This window comes from Triturus cristatus, chromosome 12, assembly GCF_964204655.1.
Source record: "Triturus cristatus chromosome 12, aTriCri1.1, whole genome shotgun sequence".
In the NCBI taxonomy this organism is placed as follows: Eukaryota; Metazoa; Chordata; class Amphibia; order Caudata; family Salamandridae; genus Triturus; species Triturus cristatus.
Window position 1 is genome coordinate 241,596,303 of NC_140595.1, and position 21,484 is coordinate 241,617,786.

Below are 21,484 nucleotides of genomic sequence, written 5' to 3' on the forward strand. Positions count from 1 at the left end.
ACTCCTTTATCCCAAGGGAGATTTCTTCAGTCAGCTGGGCAGCAGCTCGTCGAAGGTCAGTTCTGTGAAGTCCTGTACGAATCTAAAGCTCTAGGGCAAAGTTATTCCCATATATCCCCAAGATTAGGGGATGGTCCAAAATAGAGCCTACCAATCAGAGTAGAGGCGGGAAAGGGTGGCTACACCCACTCCCCTTTGTGTGTTTCCCGCCTGGGCGAGGGGCAGGATGCCCCTGAACCGGTTCCAGGCGGTGTATGCAGAATTGGGGCTCTGCAGCTGCCTACGTGCAACTCTGAAAGGACATTTGGTGCACCCACCCTGTTCCAATCCACATATCCTGTCTGGGGAGGTGCTGGCACCTCCCTGCCACAGGAGCCCTATTGTCCAGATGGCGAGGCTGGGGTTTTCCCCAGCAACAGCCAGCCAGAGTCGTGTAGGTGGCGGACAGTAGCCATTTTGTGGTACATGTGCACTTTTAAATTGGTGTCTAAATTCTACCGCTTTTCCCATATCACCCTCCTAGCAAGGGGGAACCGTGCCCCCATGCCCATGGCTGGACTGGGGGTATGATTCCTTCATGTTTGACACCAAACACGATATGGTTCTGTGTAGCCAGTCTCAAGTTACAGCGATGACGCAATAACTTATAATGCGGTTAAGAGTATATGGTATGGCTACACTACAAACAACCCAGTAACGATTTTACGAAGGTTGCAGGGAGGTCCTACTCATGTAGGGGTCCCCCCTCACACATACCTCAGCACCCAGCCCTGTAGGATTACCAGGGCCTGCCATAGGGGTGACCTATGAGAGTATATGTGTTGTAATGGTATGGGACATAGGGTACCTACATCCCTGTAAGGGGTGCTAGCACCACCTTACCCAGGCTACAGTAGTGGCCTGGTGGTGTCAGTTTGGGTGGCTGTCCCAGGGTGGCACAATAAGTGCTGCAGCCCTGGTAGGCCTACTGGGGGACCCATGCCCTGGGTACCTATGGTACCATCTACAAGGGACTGGTAGGGCATGCCCGGCATCCAATTATGTTTGTACCTAGAGTACTCACAACAGTTTTAGGGAGAAAGCAGATAGGCTGGGGTCCTGGATAGCAGGATCCCAGCCAGACTAGTCAAAAACCACTTAAATACCAGGCAAAAAGTTGGGGGCAACCATTAGTCAGATTCCACTCTCCTACATAACCCCCCCCCCAAACGAAAGGAGATAAGGCAAACCTTGTCCAGATAAGCCTTTATTTCCTGAGTGGCCATATAAGGAAGAACCTGTACTAACATGGTTGCTCCCTGTGTCATGGTCCACTTGGGAAATCCTACCCCAAGGGGTTCTAGAGTTTCTCCAAAGTCTAGGGAAATTACCTGTATTGGTTTTTGGTTCAGAGGTGGGCTGGTGGGGTGTCTGAGTCTGGAAGTGAGACCCTACTTGGGTTGGTCTCAACCTCCTCAGATCACTGGCCACTATGGAAGCCTTTCTGCCCATGACTGTGTCATATCTGGCCCTAAGGGTCAACCTCTGGCTGCCTACAGCTGGGGGTTGGATCCCTTTGGCTGGAATAGTGGAGGGCACTGGAAGGTTTGGGGCAGCTAGGCCCCAGGTTTCCCTGTGCTCAACAACATCCATTTGAGGGGTGCCTATACCTAGGGGTAAGGGGGATCCCTCAGTTTGTAGAGGAATATTCACCTGGCTGAAACTACTCTGCTGGGTGTCCCTAATCTGTTGATGAGGGGGTTCCTCTGGGCAGTGGCCCAATAAGGGTCCACTGACCTCCCTGACCTCTGCAGCCCTGGGCTGACTGAGGCAGGGTAGAGAGGGGCAGGATACCTGCTCCAGACTGGGTACCACCTTGGAAGGATCCCCTGCCATCAGAGAGGTGGGCAGGTCAGGCCTGTCCACTTCTGGGGCAGTTACTTCACAAGGGGCAGGATCAGTTCCCTGAGAAACTTGACCCTTACCTGTAGTCTGGTGGGGGGAGGACTGCTCCTCTTCCCCTATGCTCTCTGTTTGGGTAGAGTGATCCATAGTTTCAGGCTTCACTCTCTCTATTTTCTCCTGGGGTGGAGGTGAGGCCCCCAGGGTCTCATCCACTCTCTCAGGGATTCCTACCATTTTCAAATGGGCCTTGTGGTCAACCTCAGCCCAGGCTGAGATTTCTAGATCATTCCCCAGTAGACAATCTACAGGCAAGTTTGGGGACACTGCCACTCTCTTGGGGCCAGTGACCCCTCCCCAGCTGAGATTTATCACTGCCATGGGATGATCTGTCCTGATTCCATCTATGTTGGTCACCTGGTAGCTAAACCCAGGTAAAAGCTGATCTAGGGGCACTAGCCTCTTGGTCACCATGGTGACACTGGCCCCTGTGTCCTTATAGGCCACAGCCTTCTGACCATTGATTATTGGTTCTTGTCTGTACCTGCCCAGAATACTGGGACTCATGGTAAAGTTGGCAAACCCCATGCCACCATCACAGACCATAGTTGCTAATGCAGGGGACCTGGCTAGGCCAGAGTCCACTGGTGTCCCCAAAGAGAACCCAACTAAGTTTTTGGGTGCACTCCCACCACCTGGGGGATTACTACTAGTAGTAACAGGGGGTGTTGGAGCTGGTTTTGGAGGAACATTCTCTTTATTGCCATTCTTTGGACAGCTGGAGTCAGTTTTCCAGTGGCCAGGTTTCTTACACACATGGCAATATGGTTTCTTGTTATTAGAGGAAGTATTTTGGGACCCACCCCCAGCACTGGGTTGTTGGGGCCCTTCAGAGGACTTTTCTTGTTTATCATCCCCACCTTTCTCTTTGGGCTTAGTGGAATCCTTCTTCTGGTCACCAACTTGGTTCTTAGGCCTAATCCTGGTTCTGACCCATTTGTCTGCCTTCTTTCCCAATTCTTGGGGAGAGGTCAGATCAGAGTCCACCAGGTGCTGGTGTAAAAGTTGGTTCTGACAATTATTAAGAATCTGCTCTCTCATTATGAGATTATACAATCCTTGATAATCATTAACTTTACTGCCATTTAACCAACCTTCCAGTGCCTTGGTTGCACAATCCACAAAGTCTACCCAATCTTGATTCTGTGCTTTCTGGGTGTCTCTGAACTTAAGTCTGTATTGATCAGTGGTTAAGCCAAACCCATCTATTAAAGCAGCTTTCAAGATATAATAATCATCAGCATCCTCTTCTCTTACAGAGAGGAGCTTGTCTCTACCTTTATCTGAAAAGGAGAGCCACAGGATTGCTGCCCACTGCTCTACAGGGACCCTCTGTACTCTACAGGCCCTTTCAAGAGCAGATATCCATTTGTGGATATCATCCCCATTCTGATAGGGGGGCACAATCTTGTGGAGGTTCCTATTGTCAGGGACTCTCTCTCTAACTCTAGGGGTTTCATCACTGCCACCAGGGATCTCTAGACCCCATTTCTTTGAAGCTTTCTGAAGCTCCAGGGTTTCCCTGTCCAATGCTAACTGTTCTCTTTTAAGCTCAAGCTTAGCCTGCTCAAATTTGATCAGTCTGCATTTCCTCTCATGAGAGGTTTCTCTTCTCTGAGAAGAGGCAGAGGACCCTTTGGATCTCCTAGAATGGTTGGATCCCACTGAGGGGGATCTGTTCCTTCTTGGATCCACCACTCTCCTTTTAAGGGTGGAGGGAGTGCCTCTTGGGCCATCACCTCCATGCTGTGAGTGGTCTGTTTCTTCCAGGTCAGGATTTTCATCCTCTTCCTGTTCCTCTTCAGATTCCACTCTGGGAGTGTCCTCTTCTGAGGGGTGCCCACCCACTCTGTCCGTCCCTCTGGATCCTATGGACTCCATAAAGTCTGCTATGAGCAGGATCTCCTTGAGACGTTTTGTGTTGGCACCTCTTTCTGTCTTCAGTCCCCTAAGGGTGCACATTTCCCTGAGCTCTGCAAAGGTGAAATTATCATACTTATCTATAGGGACCCTCTGGGGTCCTTCCATAGCCTTAGTGCCCCCTGAAGACATGTTTAGTGTAGTGATGTATCTACCTACACTAAGTGTGGCCTACTGATCCCTCTCTTGAGTTGTAGTCAAGGTGTGCTAAACCCTCTACACACAACTCCAAGTTCAGTAGAACTTATTGTATTCTAGCTTGAATTTATATGTACCTTTGGTCCCTTGTGGCTTTCACTTTAGAAATTCAATTTGTTATCTGGTAAAACAATGGCAAGCTTGAATCCCACCGCTGCACACCAATGTGAGAAGTTGGCCTGGCATATGCTGTTCCTAGTTATAGGGACACCTTGCACCAGTCCAATTCGACTCCTATTGATGATAGGTTTAAGACAACCTTTAAAGAAAGCTATCCTAGTGGTAGCTGTGGAGAGCAGCCTTCAGGCTAAGTCTTGAAGGAGTGTTAAGCTTATTGTTTTACCATAATAACCTCTTGAATAACCAAATGAAAGAGTAGCCCACACAGGTATATATATAAAATATATGTATTTATTCTAGACAGAATCCCACAGTCACTTTATGTGGCTAGTGGCAAAGTTACAATTCAAACAAGCATTTCTAAACACAATAACTAGCACAGAAATCAATGGGCCCCAGGGGGGGACCAAACCATATACTAAAATAGTGGTATAAGAACCACGACAATTCTACAGGCAATGCCTAGGGCATTCAGGATCGCTGGCCCCTTAAGAATCCACCCACAGTTAAGAGGAAGGGGACCCACGGGAGGCGTGTGCAGTGCGAGAAGCTGCTATCGGGATCGCAATGTTAGCCTATGGAGAATGTCGCGGTTGGATAATTAAGGTTTAAGGACACTTCTAACAACAGTACAAAGTTAAGGCTTGAGACTTAAGGCTTTGGAGAGCCCACCACCACGGAAGTACCGAAGTACCACTGTTACCTGCCCCAGGGAAGCCGGGTGCATAGGTCGATTCTGGTGTCGGGTCGCGGGCTGATTTTCTGTGGAAAAGGAGTCCAAACTGCTGCTAGCTGGAAGTGTCGTTGAAGTCGTGAAGATTAAAGTTGAAGAAAAGACAAAGATGAACCTGAAAGCAGAGGGGACAGAGTCTGGGTCACAGCACAGTGACCAGGGAGCTCACAGGAAGGAGCTCGTGGATGTCGGGTGCTTCAGGTGTGGAAGGTACAGCTGGGCTCTGCAGTCACGGGCTCCGGGAGGCTTCAAGGAAGGCCAGCTTCTGGAGGGCGACTGTCCCACGTCGGCTGAGGGTCGCTGCGGTGTTAGCGTCCCGATTGGATCCACTAAGCATTGGCAACCGCAACCCACGCAAGATGAACAAAGCAGCTGCTGGTGCAGACCCACGTGGTCTGAGGGTGCTCTCCTTTGCAGGGAGCGTAGAGCAGGCCTGGAGCAACCAGGGGAACTCTTAGAAAAGAAGATTGTCCTCCGTCAGGCCCCACAAGTCGAGGGACAAGGGACCGCGGAAGGCAGCAAAATGGAGTGCGTAAAAGGGCTCCCACGGGCCACCGGAGCGGGCCAGGGAGCTGAGGGTCGGCACAAATGCTGCTTGAAGGTTGGCTCAAGGATGGGCCAAAGCACAACTTCCCCACTGGTCGGGGTCGTGTGCTGGACAAGAGGTGGCCGGTGTCTCGGGGTATGCGGGGATCTCGACACCCACGTGGTCCAGGGTGCTCAGACTTGCTGGGCACACTCACAGGACGCTGGGATGCACTGGAGACCCACCTCGAGGTTGCTGGAAGGCGTCGAAGGTCGTGAGAGCAACGAAGTTCCAACCGGGTGTCTTGTAGTCTTTTAGGTGCCTGCCAAGCAGGGGGATAACTCCTTTATCCCAAGGGAGATTTCTTCAGTCAGCTGGGCAGCAGCTCGTCGAAGGTCAGTTCTGTGAAGTCCTGTACGAATCTAAAGCTCTAGGGCAAAGTTATTCCCATATATCCCCAAGATTAGGGGATGGTCCAAAATAGAGCCTACCAATCAGAGTAGAGGCGGGAAAGGGTGGCTACACCCACTCCCCTTTGTGTGTTTCCCGCCTGGGCGAGGGGCAGGATGCCCCTGAACCGGTTCCAGGCGGTGTATGCAGAATTGGGGCTCTGCAGCTGCCTACGTGCAACTCTGAAAGGACATTTGGTGCACCCACCCTGTTCCAATCCACATATCCTGTCTGGGGAGGTGCTGGCACCTCCCTGCCACAGGAGCCCTATTGTCCAGATGGCGAGGCTGGGGTTTTCCCCAGCAACAGCCAGCCAGAGTCGTGTAGGTGGCGGACAGTAGCCATTTTGTGGTACATGTGCACTTTTAAATTGGTGTCTAAATTCTACCGCTTTTCCCATATCACCCTCCTAGCAAGGGGGAACCGTGCCCCCATGCCCATGGCTGGACTGGGGGTATGATTCCTTCATGTTTGACACCAAACACGATATGGTTCTGTGTAGCCAGTCTCAAGTTACAGCGATGACGCAATAACTTATAATGCGGTTAAGAGTATATGGTATGGCTACACTACAAACAACCCAGTAACGATTTTACGAAGGTTGCAGGGAGGTCCTACTCATGTAGGGGTCCCCCCTCACACATACCTCAGCACCCAGCCCTGTAGGATTACCAGGGCCTGCCATAGGGGTGACCTATGAGAGTATATGTGTTGTAATGGTATGGGACATAGGGTACCTACATCCCTGTAAGGGGTGCTAGCACCACCTTACCCAGGCTACAGTAGTGGCCTGGTGGTGTCAGTTTGGGTGGCTGTCCCAGGGTGGCACAATAAGTGCTGCAGCCCTGGTAGGCCTACTGGGGGACCCATGCCCTGGGTACCTATGGTACCATCTACAAGGGACTGGTAGGGCATGCCCGGCATCCAATTATGTTTGTACCTAGAGTACTCACAACAGTTTTAGGGAGAAAGCAGATAGGCTGGGGTCCTGGATAGCAGGATCCCAGCCAGACTAGTCAAAAACCACTTAAATACCAGGCAAAAAGTTGGGGGCAACCATTAGTCAGATTCCACTCTCCTACACCCCTGTATCACCTGTACCTAAGGGGACCACCTAGGTGGAATATATACATTCAAGACATCAATAATACTGACTTCTTTGGTGGCTGTATGAGCCTAACATGCAATAAATACATTGGAGGAAAGCCGTTTTTAGGTCTCTCCTACGCAGCACGCATGCGCTGCATAGGAGACCTTTAGCCGTCGTTCTGCTCTTTTTCGAAGCACATACTCGTGCTTGTGGCGGCATCCACCTTGAGAGAGCGATCAGGAGCATGCCACAAGCATGAGTATGTGCTTCGAACAAGAGCAGACTTCTCTCCCACGTGCGCGCTGCATGCCTTTTTTTTTTTTTTACTTTTAGCGCGAGGCACGCGCGCTTGTTTTCCCTTCTTACTCCATTTGCACTGCTGCCCGCCGGGGTTTCCTGCATACACATCACCAGAAACATAGTCTGGTCCACAGCCTTTCCCCCATTTCACAAAAAAAGAAACATGCTGCCACATTATCCAATAAAAATGTGTTGTACCCGGTAAAAACCTTAACAGCAGCAATGTGCTCTGCTTCATCTCTAGGATGCTTTTCGCTCCTAGGTTTGCGACATGATAAACCAGTATTGGGTACAGCCAATAGACCTGGCAATAAAGTGCACATGTAAAGACAGGCATGCACAAATGCTGTTTGCACGTGTTGCCACATTAACGCCAGATGTTTCAGAAATGCATGCATAGTGGTACTGCCAGAATGCAAGGCACATCGCCACTGAAGCTGTTGATCACTGCTGGAGTCCAGGCTTTCTGCAAATAACTCAGCACCTGAGTGATCACCCCTATTATCACCTGTGTCCGTGTGTCCTGTAGAAACGTTTGCCCTCATCACCGTCCACCTCAGGCAATGATCGCAGTACACTACAGCTAGGCCAGTAAAGAAGCTCTCTTACTGAGTGCTGTGCTATCATGGTGCTCCTCAGATGTAACAGATGGGTGGAACTTGGCTAGGCTTACCAGTAGCATGGATGGAAGTGCTGCTTAGGGTAGAGTATACATACTGTTTAGACTAAAATAGGAGGGAACACTATGCTGCCATGTGTTTGATAGAGAGGCATAGCACACGAGTCCCCAGACATTGAAGCTGGTGTGTATGTGCAGTAGGTGTGCTGGAACCATAGGAGGAAGCAGCTCGTATCTGTGCTTCAATAAAGCTATTGAGAGGGGAGGTCTTGTGCCATGTTTGGTGTGGGCGGCGCTGGTCTCCATATCGGTAAGAGCGCAGCAGTGATCCTAGAGCAGCAACTCCACCTCCTCTCTAACCACTTGGCCCAAAAAATATTGCTGCAAAAAATCATTTAACCATAGCAACCATGGATGAAGGCCAAAATTCACGGTTTTTCTTCCATCTATGTTGCTGCAGGGGCTCCTGGCTCGTTGGTGGGACATCTACACACTCATCCACTGTGGCTATTCATAAAACTGCAAAGCACAATTTGCCCGGGGGCGAAAGTAGGTGGGGTTTTTGCTATCACGAGTCTAACAAACAGCTAAAAGCTCTCTTAGGCCAGACCTAACAAGCATTGACATAACCAATAGGTCTCGCCTTTGGGACCTTATAAGTGTTTAGCCATGCAACAGTTGATGTTGTTGCACCAAGGATATTGTGCTGCATAACTTAATACTTATAAGGTCCTAAAGGCGAGACCTATTGGCTATGCCAATGCTTGTTTTCTTTTCCCCTGGGCACTCTGCATGAGATTGACTGACAGTCTGCTGCCACCCCTACATTGGTTCTACTGGGAAAAGTGAGCAGCTTTAAACCCACCCATTGCTTCCCTCATTGGACCACCACGCTGAGGTCTCGCTAATGTGCAGAACAGTTTCAGTTACTTTTTCTGCAGTTTAGTTGTGATATTATGTATTGTCTTCCCAGAGGGTCGTAAATAACCCCAGTTTTGCCGGTTCATTCTATATCGCCGAGATGAGTTAGGCAGAGGGTGTCGGTGAAAAAAACAGAACGTGAAAAGCAAAATGACTACGGAAGTGGAGACGTCGGAACTAAGGAAACAGGACAGAGAGGAATATTACATAATTGAAAGTGAATGGAGTTAAATAAACTGAAAGGGAGAAGTAGGAACGAAACAAAGGTAGAGGGAGGAAGCATGAAACAAAACAGAAGATAGAACGAGAGGCCCGTTCAGTGAGTAAACAGGAGCCGAGTGAGCCTGCTGGAGGAAATAAGGCTGTAACAACGAGCAGGTCACAGCGCGTGGTGTCTTCAAATAGTAGTGTGTGGGTGCCCTGGTGATCTTTATGCGACAGGATCTGACTCACTATTTTAACATTTATTTTCGATCTTCAGGGGTTGGGAGATGCAGTAACTCAGTGCGAGTATATTCTACCATTTAATCTGCATGGACGGGTTGTGGTAGGTAGAAAGTAGCGTGTAACGAGCTGTATGATTTATGCAATGTTCGAGCGGGCTCTTGACCTGCAGACCTTGGATGTGTAGAAATACAGCCGTATGTGTATTCATGCTGTCAAACCTCAGAGCATTATCCTGATCTGCCAAGGGTGTATGGCGCTGCAGTGCCGTGACTTACTGTATCAACGCAATGTGCTCGATTTCGTTCAGCAGAGGCTGGCGCCCGGGGTGGTGGAGTGAGCTAAAGAATGATGATGGATTAAACCCAGATCAGTTGACTGGGGTTGAGTGTTTGTTTTGCTCAAACGCTCTGTCCATTATCCCCTTTGGTATCGCTTTGTTTGCCCTAAGTTGGCAGGGTATGCCCAGACGTGGGTCCCTTGCTCACTTTGCCACCCGGATTCAAGATAGCCTGGCTGATGAGGGTTATGAACCCGAAACCGGTCCCAGGATGCTTGTTTCCGGTCCAGGGAAGACATGGCTTGGCAGTTCAGGCTGGACTGTTCCCATGACGCACAGGGTCAGACTGATTTGCATATGGCCATGTCTAAACTGGGGTGGTGGAGTGAGCTAAAGAATGATGATGGATTAAACCCAGATCAGTTGACTGGGGGTGAGTGTTTGATTTGCTCAAACGCTCTGTCCATTATCCCCTTTGGTATCGCTTTGGGCGCCCAGGGTGCAGCAAGGAGATTATTACATGTGCTGCAGGTAGGTGTGAATGGATGTACATGTTGGCGGTCTGCAGATGGGCGGCTTGTGCACAAGGTGGCATGCAGCAGTTCCACTCAGTTTATGGTGGTTCTGGGTCAAGAGCCTTGCAGCCTGGAGTGCTGTATGCAAGCATTGCATATCTTTAGGAGACGCACTGCACACGTTAGAAATATACAGGGGCTAAACATGGTAGAGTGGCGGCTTTACTCAGTTTACGGTTGTTGTTGACCAGCCGGGGTGCAGCCTGGAGGACTGTTTTTACGCAGCACAATGCAGACTGGCGCAGTGACTCACTGTTTGAACATGCTTTCTATGCTCTTGATCTGCTTCCTGCTGAACTCCTTGAACTCTGTGTATGGGTTGAAGACCTGCAAACTCGGCTGCTGCTGCTCGCCTAAGCCCTCGTTCGGGTCGTTCCGTCGCTGCATCTAAGCGCTGAGCTCCGGTCCAGTGCTTGGCGCGGGCTCCCGGTTCTGCCGCTCTGACTCTGGTTCTCCGCCATTCCCGAGTCCCGGAGGCTCTCCGCCGCCTTCCTCCACCTTCAGCCTCCGGTTCAGCTTGGAAGCCAGGTCATCAGTAGCCATGGCTGAATGCGGAGGATCAATACTTGTTGCTGTCGATGACACCTGTAGCTCGCGCATTGAGCCGAACATGGAAACAACTGGTAGCCAGCCCGAGCTGTAAATAACAGGAAAGGACCGTGTGACGTAAGACGCCACGCGCTGATGTTACACGCCAAGTCTGCAGTGGTCTGTCACATTAAAAAATATATATTTAAAGTTAAATCACGACGTCGCAGCACTTACTAAAAAAAAATGCACGTAGCTTAAGCATTTGCAAACCCGAATGAAAAAAAAAATACAACAAAAAAATAAAACATTTCGGGCACGCTTCTTTAGTGCGTACTTATCGGCACAAGCCCCAAGCCGCAATAAACAACTTATAATGATTATTATTAGCTAAACGCCACGCGATAGTAAACACAACCCACATGACAGTACATCACAGCAATGCTAAACAAGCCATGCCAGAAAAATGAAAGGCGCGTCAGGCATTCTTGAAGATAAACGCGGTAATGCAAGAAAAAAGTGCTTAGCGGCTAATTAAGAGACACTGTCTCCCGTCGCAAGTAAAAGATCCAATCCCGGTGGGCGTGGCCAAATGAGGACAGGGTGGCAACCAGGAGGGACTAAAAAACCTCCGGTGCAATTATCACACTTCGTTCTGCATAATCCGTGACGCAAAATGACGCGCACCAATAAAAAATGCAGGCGGAGCAGGGACACGACTTCTGGAACCGTATTGATTCCAAGAAGCCAGTCAGTCAAATAGCTTTATTTCGATAGCATGTATCATAAAAGCATCAGACAATCCTTCTAAAAAGGAGTAAATACAATCTATTATGATGAATAAAATATTACAGTATATGAGTTGAAAAGTAATCGGGATCTAAAAATATTTCATCTTAAATTGAATATTTCATTTTTTAATTAATAATAATAAAAGCGATAAAACCATGGTTAAGAATGAGTATATTTTAATGTTCTATATACAATCGGCAGTGTATAGCAATTCATATTACCGTGGACCTCCATTTAGGCTCAGCTGTATATACTCATGGGGGTTGTGGATTAAGATTAGGGCGCCCTTCCAGGAGGCCCTAACACCAGGCAAGACCTAAAAAGTAGTTTAGCAACTGACTGGAAGCATTATCTGAGAATCAAAGGCAAACCGAACATGAAAAGAGCATGTATCTGAGGAGTGACAGCAAAGGCAGAATGCAGGAGCATGGAAAAAAACGAACGATGGAAAAAAAGTAAAATCCAGGAGCAAGTGTCTAAGGCACCAGTTGAAATGTAATATTATACTACATCTGACGGAGCAGGAAACTGTGAAATGGAAATGTACGTGTACGACATCACATCCGTCATGTAGACCAAATGTACACTGTCCCGCAGAAGAATCCAGAACCCCCCAAACAGTCACAATGTACATTGCCATACAGTCTGCATGCAAACCTGCACAATGCGCCAATATATATGTAAACGCCAAGTCAATACGCACCTCCCCTTCACATCGCAGAGGGGCACACAGGACCTTCAGCAGAGCACAGAATACAACACATCAGTGATGCCGGAGAGGACCACCACACCGTCGACACCGATGCCCTACAACAGTACGTGGATATCCCACGCAACCCCCCACCAGGACCCGGACAGCCAAGCTACTGAGAGGAGAACACCCAGCCTGCAACAGACCACACAGCAGGAAGCACCCGAAGCACAGCTGGCTCACGAAACTTCACCCACCCATACAACGCACCCCAATGCCATGTTCCTGCACGCCAAAAGGAGGTGGCCGAACAGGTGTGGGTGGGGGCTGAACCCATGGAATGCGAACCAGGACACATATGTAGGTGTCCATTATCCTTCAGGGGCCACCAACACCCCACTAAGGAGACACACACTGCCATAGAGACACATGCGGTTGCACATTCACAGTACAGAACCACAGGCAGGGGCGCTCAAATATCAGTCACACACCCATTTTGGCTCTGCGTACGATGGCCCTTGCCACTCCCCTTATGAATTGAGTGGGTGACGACAAAGCTACATGTCCAAGCTCCAATCCGCTGCCTGCGGTGACACGTCTGCATCCGATGTACACAACACAATGTAATGGCATCGGGCCCAGGGCCCTCATGCATACAACAAGACCACAGGGACACACGCAGATACCATGTTGAACTGGCTACGGGCACATGCGCCCGGCCCCTTTATTGGCAGGGCCACATGTACAGTGATGCCTGTGCTGGATGTGTGTGGGCGGGTGTAAGCCATTCCGCACGGAATGCCTGGTGCTGGCAACCACTTGAACATTAGACACCAGTGCAACGGAATCAGAAAACACATGCATAAAAGAGTCAACTGCTTAGTAACATGGAGGAAGCTGCAGAAAGTCCAGAGGACAGCCAACATGCAAACAGAAGTGTTCGTGAGTTGTAGTGCACCGGGGAAGGGACACTAGAGATGAGCGCGCCCATGTGAAGAAAAAGTTTTGGATCGTGTCCCTCAGACAGATACCTGATGCAGATGCAGTGGGGTGTGTCATACCTGCATCATCTTCCCCATCAACGTCTCAGGCCCCCCACACTGTTTGAGGTGACATAGCTGCGCAACCTCTCCACAGCTCATAACTCAATCAGTAATGGACAATGGCTTGCGGTGCACTGAATCACTGGCACCTGGAGTGCCGAGCAGGGTATCAGGCCGATAATGGCATCCACAACAGGTCTGAGCAGCTCTGCAAGTCTGTCAGGACCACCGTTTCGACTCGGCAGATGGCTGTTGGAGGTGGTCCTTTCGGTGGTGGCATGTGCCTCCTGCGGTGATGCCATGTCCGGGCCGGTTAGGAATCGATTTGGTGTGTGAGCCCTGCTGATCTGTCCAGCACATCTCCGCCACTCTTGGCATTGTGTACTTTCCCAATCATGGTACTACTGCATCCTTCACACATGCCTGTTTGCCCCCTCTCTCCACATTCGGCTGTTGTGTGGCTGAGGTGCCATGCCGTTGACGGCTCATGTTCACGGCTTGGCCAGGTAACCATTGTGAGTTGTTCTGTCGTGTCTGGTGGGTGGGCATGTTGTTGTGCATGTTGGTTGTGATTTACATGATTGTGGAGTTGAGGTGAGTGGGGTGTTCATTTGGAACTTGCCAAGGGGCTGTGCATTTCCCTTTGTGCCAACCTGGGGACGCTGGTTGCTGATGGACTGTCGGAGGATGGAGGAATCATGCACACTGGCTGTGTAATGGAAGGCGACATTGTTGGAGGTGCCACGGTGTTATGTTATGTTATGTTATTTTATATTTATAAAGCGCACAGATGCCACAGCCAAGGGGTGGGACGTGTGCTTTCTGTTGCGGTGATTGTGTGCTGTGTCACCAGGGGGCACAGGTGGGACATGTGTGCTGTGGATTGCCCCAAACACGTGCATACATCCTGCTATGGCGTATGATCCTTGCTTGGTCTCCAGCGTAACATGTGCATTGTGTTGGATGTATGGGGACTGGGGCACCAGGGTGATGGTGATGTCCAGGACAGGTGTGAGGGACTTGGATGTGGTGGCAGTGAGACTTCTCTGACTGGCGGGTGTTGGTTGGGGGGTGCCAGGGGCGAACAGGTGCCTTCTGTTGCACTTCCGATGTGGCCCTGGGCTTGTCTCTTTTTTCTGGTGCTGGCTGCTGTCTGACTTCACAACAGGTCAGAGCAGGTGTAGATTTCCTGCTGCTAACGTACCTTATCGCCTGTTTTGTGTTTTTATCGCTGATCTGTCTGGTCGTTGAGAATGTTGAGGAGTGGTGCAGTCGCGGCTTTTGGCACGGGAATGCCCACTCTGCATCTCATTAGCGATAGTTGCGGGGGGCCTCGGTGGCGATGTTTTTTGCGGCTGCCATCGCGGGTAAACTGGTGCTGCGGGCTGTTAGCACAAGCTTGTGAATTCGGGAGGTAAATATATCACGACTTTGGCTGCGATAAAGTGCAGTTAATTCGGCGATAGCTCCTTGTGAATATGGCCCTCAGTGTTTATAGTGAGAAGGTGTGTGTTATGCATGACGTTATTACCTTACAATTATGTAAATTATTTATTTGCAAAAAATATCGTTGCAATAAGGAGGCTGTGTGTATGTACCATTTATTTATAAAGTTTTATATAGTGCAAACATGACCCATGAGGGTATCAGAGCAATACATAGTTATTAAACATTAGACAGTTGAGGTAGTATACATACATGCGGTATTCGCCATTCAATACAAAAGAAGTCGACAGTAGTATATGGATCGCCTAGGTGACTAGTAGTCATCAAAGAATGATCCACGAGGGTATCAGAGCGCTTTACAATACACAGCTATTAAACATTAGGTGGTTGATGTAGTATACGTACATTTGGTATTCATCATTCAATAAAATAGAGGTAGACATTAGTATATGGATAGCATAGGTAACTAGTAGTCATCATAGAACTAAAGTCTTAGGATGTGAATTTGTTCATTAGAAGCATTTTTACTTCTTTTTTGAAGGAGGTAAAGGAAGAGATTCTGCGTACCACTGCAGGTAGGGAGTTCCATTAACACTTTAATAAAGTGTATATAAATTATAAAGTAATAAGTAAACTAAGAGGCTAAAAATTCAGTTAGTATCCTCAGATTGATTTGTAAGAGCAGTTCAAGTGCATCCAGTAAGCTATAGTATGGATGATGAGTGGATGCAATTCAATTTAGAAAAGCTCCTACCATTAAAATTATATATTTTTTTCATATTTGTATATGAATTAAATAAAAAATTAACCATTTGTGTACTTGTTCAATCAATGCTTGTTTCTGTATATTTGTGTGTATAGTTTTGCAGTTCAAATATTCGGAAATGCTTAGGTTGGGCTTCCCAGCTTCCAGTAATGAATTAGTAGTGGCCCCCAAAATCCAGTAGTGGTTAAGTGGGAGTCCACAAAAGTCAAAAGGTTAATCACCATTGTGCTAGAGGGTCACCTATGGACCATACATCTATACTAGGTTTTTCGCAAACAGCTTTCATCAGAAACCTGTACAGTATACATTGGCTTCAAATCCTCTTTACTGCTCCAATGTAGCAGCAGTGAAAGATGAAGCTTGAAGCATATGGTCTGAAGGAAGTTAATCCGCTGCCCCCTTTTGATGCCTAGAGACACACAGTGGAATGGTTGTTCACAGTCCACTGTTCCTCAACTCTCTCGCATCTTCTTGCCCTCTAGGGAGGCGGTGGGACGTGGGTGGAACTTGCATGCAGGAATGTAGATTGTAACCGCAACTGTACCCTTGAGATTTAGACAGACACATGGCTGATGGTAGACTATGCCAGGGGAGCTCTTTGGTTCTCACACAGAGTAGAGAATAGAACTTTGGAGAAAGGGGAAAGGAGGGCACATTGTTGGTGGGAGTTACAAGCTGCAGAGGAATGCGGGTGGAATGGACATGCAGGAATGCACTTTGAAACCTTCCCTGTCATACGGAGATTTACACTGATAGTGGATGGTGGATGGTGGACAGTACCAGCAGAACTCTTTGACTCTCACGGAGTTGAGAATACCTTTGGAGAATGGGAAAAGGAGGACACATTGTGACTGGGTTACGTGTGTTTTTGGGCAATTGAAAAAATGGAAGAGCACTTCCAAGGGTGGACGAGTGTGAGACGGGAAACTAGACATTTTAATAATTTGGATATTCGAGTGGGAGAAGGGAATTTAGCTAGAGGTTTTAGATTTCAGACTGAGACGAGCGAATATAGCTATGGGCATATTTTTTATGTACAGCACAGGAGAAAGAAGAGGGAGTTGAAGGAGATGCTGCTAGGTTGTGCTTGGTATTCAATGCAGGACCTGACCACATTTTTATGACCCTTCTAGCCCTGTGCTCTCAGACTTACGCAGAGGAAGATCACTGGGGGGCAGGGGACATGTAGAACATCACATTTTAGATATATATTTGTCAATAACGTGGAATTTTCCACCTCAGGGTACCAAACAACATCATTGACTAATGCAGCTTCTCTCTTGTAGCCTATTTGATGTCACTAAGACCCATCAGGGAAAGATGACCTCTTTATTGAAATGACCCTTTATAATGCTCTAATTTTCTGACCTTTGATTCAAATTTTAGGATTTTCCTGAGTGTACCATTTTGGGATCCCTTGTATGAATGGTTGCATGTCATGGCATCGGGATTCTCTGCATCAGAAGTACCACCATATTGCAAGGGGCTTTGTTATACACATACTTGTCCAATATACATATATCTTTAAACGTGTATATTATCCCAAACAACTTTAATTTTAATGTTTTGAAAATGTGTTAATGTATTGTCTTAAATATGTTTTTCCTATTATGTATACTGTTTGTCTCTTTATGGGGGTAGTAAACCCTCAACTCTGCTTTTTCTCCTTTTACGCCTTGGAGTTAACTCACACAAATTGTATGATGTGCCTTGTTTACCTTTGTAATGCAAAGCATTACAAATTTTCCAGTTCTGTCTAAAGCTAAATTGCTGTCAGATAAAATATGATCCGTGCTGCTGTAATCGAGCGATTTCGCACTTGTAATAAACTCTGCGCTCTCTTGCAGTATTTGCCACAGATACTGCTGATTTAAGTACATAGACATTTTTATAGTTCATAGGGATCAAAATTTAAAAGAAATTTCCATACCACATGCAATACTGAAGTATACAAAAAGTGTTTGATGGAATGCTTGAATTAATCTCAGCCACTGGTAATTACTCGGGGTCGCATCCCAGTCCATCGTTATTTTGCACAGAATGTCACCTCAGTTTGGGCTCACTCCTATGCAAATCAGTCTTGGCCCTGCTCCAGTGGGAACAATCCAGCCCGAACCGCCAGATCAGTCCGTACCTGCACTGAAACGCAAGCAACCCAGGACCGGTTTGGCCCTTATGATGGGCACATCAGCTAAGTACAACTTGGTTCCAGTGACAGTGTGCACTGGGCTCATGACTGGGCATACATGTCCCACTTAGGGTGATATACTAAAGTATACAAGACGTTCACAGACTGACTGTTTGAACTAATCTAAAAAAAGAAAAACTAAAAACTAACAAAAATGAATGTGTCCATCTGTAAAGAAACTGTGCTCATGTAAAGTGCTCTGTGTTGTCTCAGGTCAATTTCGCACTATATAAAACTCTAAAAAAAAAACAAAACAAAAAAAAACTTTCAAAGGATCGTCACTAAATGAGTGGGAGTGTGTGCATAAAGTGTTTAGTTCTGCATTGTTGGACCTTGGCCTGGTTGAGGAGTGAAGTATTTTGCCTCGCGGAGCTTCAGCCTAATGTCCGATAATGACAGGATCTTGGGCATGCCTCTTGGCCTAGGAAGATTTGACAACACATTGTCAGCCATACCTAATTCTTTTGATAGATGTGATTCAACAGCATCTGTTTCTGGCTGAAATAAGGATATAAACTATTGACCTGGGAAAAGTACCTTAGTGAGATTTTTTTCCGGCAGGAACAAACAATCATGTTTAAGTAGCCAAATGCATACCTTTTCTACCAATGCTTCAATGATAAGTGAAATTTGCTTGGACAAGTTTTCGTTTAATTAGTATTTTCCATGCCACAAATTTGAGCATGCTGTGTAATGTGGTATTGGATTGCCTCATAGTTTTAGTGACAATAGGTAATTTTAAGGAACCAACCAGATAAATGCTGCTCATGCAGTTGACACTCATTTTACTTTGTCTGTTGGCACACCCACCAAGCTCTTGAAGACCCATTGCAGTGGAGTGTAATGTAAAGGAGGTATAGAGCAAGCAAGACTGATAACTGTATCATTCTTCATCATTGTAATACTGCGATCTCACTGTATGATCTGATTAAGGACTACCAACAAAGCTCTGCAAGGACCGCGAAACATCTATTTATTACAGTGATGGCATATTGATATCTTTTATGCTAACCACTGCTTGCCATTGTCAATGAAAATCAGGCTGCCGTTGAACATAGGAGATCTAGCGACTGCCTACATCCTGCTCTGCTCTTTGCAGGCACCTTTCTCTGAAGACCTTGCCTCTTTTCCCAGTCTGGCCTCTTTCCCCGTTACTTTCTCCGAATACTATCCAATTTTTACTTTGCTCTTCCTCCCAAGGTGCTCTTCTGCTCTTTTTCTTTAATTTCATTAGTTCTCTCTTTACACTACATGGGCGGGGAGAACATGGTGTGATTAGGTCCCAATATTTACAGCAAGCATAGACAGCGATGTGAAAGCTGGCGCAGAGAAATAAGATACCTGTGTGTTGTTGCCTACAGAAAATGTCAGTACCAATTGCTCAGGCAGCCTTCAACTAATGCCTCAACAACCGAATCACAGGAGATCATTAACAAGGTCAGAGGATCCTGACCAGCGATGTGACATAGTGAACAATTGTCACATCGCTGGTCAGGATACGCCAAGCGTGTTGAGCTCCAGAATCCCCACGTGAATGAACCAGTATCCAATCCATGTTGACTGCCCTCTCTCTCCTTTTGCCTCTTTCCAGGTTTGAAGGTCCCCCCCATTGACGAAAGCACTCCTGCTCACTCTTCGTCCTTGGACGTACTCGACTTCCCTTGCTCCCATGCCCTGGTGAGCCCGGAAGAGCGCTGCGCAGCCCTGAAGGAGGAGTTCCTGCAGTACCGGCGCCGTGGCGAGGATGGGCGGCGGCAGCACGTCAGCGGCGTGGACTTCGAGGACGGGGTCGAGCAGTCCACAGTGCTTTGACAGCCACATGTTATGAGCATTGCCACTGTAGTGCGTTTGGAATGACTTGAATTGCCTGGTTCTCCTGGTTGACTACACACCACATTTGTAATCTTGAAACTAGGCAACGAGGACCTGTCTGTGGAAGTCCCCAATTCTACACAGAAAGACTGATTTGGGAGTCGGATTTTAAATTAGCCGTTACGTTTCGAAATGGTTACTCATTCGATGAGTGGTTTTATAACGTGCTCCTCCTCAGAGATCCGATTGGGTTACATTGTTTTTTCTCGAGCTCTTTTGCTCAGTGAGAAGGCTTTTTAATCAAGTTTAGATGCGTTGTGAATCTTTTTTCGTATTCTAACTGCTCGATCCACAAAAAGATAAGAAGATAAGACCAGTAATGTTGAATATTCTTCCAAGGCATGTAGTTAAATCAGAAAAAAACTGTTTACTGTTCGTCTAGAGCGTACAGCTGTAACCACATGACATTTTGAAGGTCTTCTGATATCTCTCCTCTGCTAAAAACCAGACTAGGTTCTTCACACACTTACCTCCTATTAAACCCTGTTCTCGGGTCACTGGAATTCGTAGAATCTTGCTGTCTATCCAAAGTAGCATCATGCAGGGGTTTCCGTTGCGACCCAAGGCCTCTTAAAGTGGGCTTCCATAAGTTTATAGAGGCTGCATTCCTGCCTCGCAGATAAAGCCCATGGGCCTGGGCCTTAACACAACAACAACGAACACTGACCAAGTCTTTTGGCGCTATAGTCATGAGGCTTATCGGGGTCATTGAATTTCCCCCGCTGAAACCAGACATCACACAAAATGCTGTCGTTGCCGATTAAAATTCTGTTAGAAGTCCTTACACCCGCTTTCATATCTAATGTGTCAAATGCTCTGTGTAGAAATGAAGCAGGGCTACCAAAGGCGGCAACTACTGTACGTTCCAGAAGTGTATACGTATTGCTTTAGATCCACATTGATGAAGTGTTGCCCAAGTTGTCCGCTTTTCAGTCACTATGGCTTCTATTCCAGTGTGTTCCACATGTCTTCTGGGTATACTGGGAATCTTGTCAGACCCGGAGACCAACTGTTTGTGTTTTTCACTGTTGTCCCTCATGTTGTATATATTTATGTAGCTGGAGATTATTCTGGCGTTGTTATTGGTTGTCACTTGTACAGTGTATATACTTGTTCATTGCACACATTAAGGCAGTTTGCGACTTTTCAGTGTTCTGAAAGCCTTATGCCAGCTTTAGCCATGAAAGGGAATGCGCACCATCTCAATGTTCACTTACGCCCCATATAAAAAGGAGAAACACGTTTGGTAAGATTGATATTGGAAACCGTTCAACTGGCCGCATATTATCAGATGCAAAATACATCACTCAACTCAGCCATTCTGGATCCGAGACTCTTTACAGAACAAGTCGGCAAAATGTATGGGGCAAACATTGAATTATGTGTACTTTACTTAATTGTGCCCTCTTTTCTGACGCTGTGCACAACTCTGATTTCATATTCGATGCTGTTTTTCCCCACAGTGAAACATGTGCTTTCACTTGCCGAGTTGATCGAAACAAAAGCAATTTGAATTCTGGGACATGCAGTTTATCTCCCTCTCCCACATATTTTACTAAAGGTCCAAATCATATTTAAGAAGAGATGCAAATTGAAACTGGCACACATGTTTGTTTAGAGATGAGACAGTAGAAATAGGCCCTAACATCTCCTAACAAGCATTGGCATAGCCAATAGGTCTCGCCTATGGGACCTTATAAGTGTTTAGTTATGCAGCACATTATAAACAGGCTATGCGCCATGGGTGGGACAAAGAGATGCTAGATGCTGGACAGCGTAAAATAAATAAAGCTAGCAAACAGAAAAAAAGCAACTGTGAATTACAAAACAGGACCTTGTTTTTTCCACCGACACATGGATCTTTGTTTCCTAAACGCCTTCTGGTATTACAGTTGTAACAACACGAGTGTGTCTCCACTAGGAAATTAAACAAGCATTGGCATAGCCAATAGGTCTCGCTTTTGGGACCTTATAAGTATATTTACTTTTGCTATAATCGCGGCACGTAAAGCGCGGGTGCCGCGATTATAGCAAAACTAAA

At 47.2% G+C, this 21,484-nt stretch overlaps 1 protein-coding gene across 3 annotated transcripts in view; it reads left to right on the forward strand.

The window, feature by feature from the left end:
• The window catches only part of IGSF9 (immunoglobulin superfamily member 9), an 808,805-nt gene extending 787,716 nt beyond the window's left edge, over positions 1-21,089 (forward strand). For all 3 annotated transcript variants that reach the window (XM_085639861.1, XM_085639863.1, XM_085639862.1), the window contains one exon: positions 19,163-21,089. In XM_085639861.1, the coding sequence (XP_085495987.1) occupies positions 19,163-19,383 (221 nt within the window). In that variant the 3' untranslated portion in view covers positions 19,384-21,089. The remainder of the gene's footprint in view (positions 1-19,162) is intronic.
• Positions 21,090-21,484: the final 395 nt, after the last annotated feature.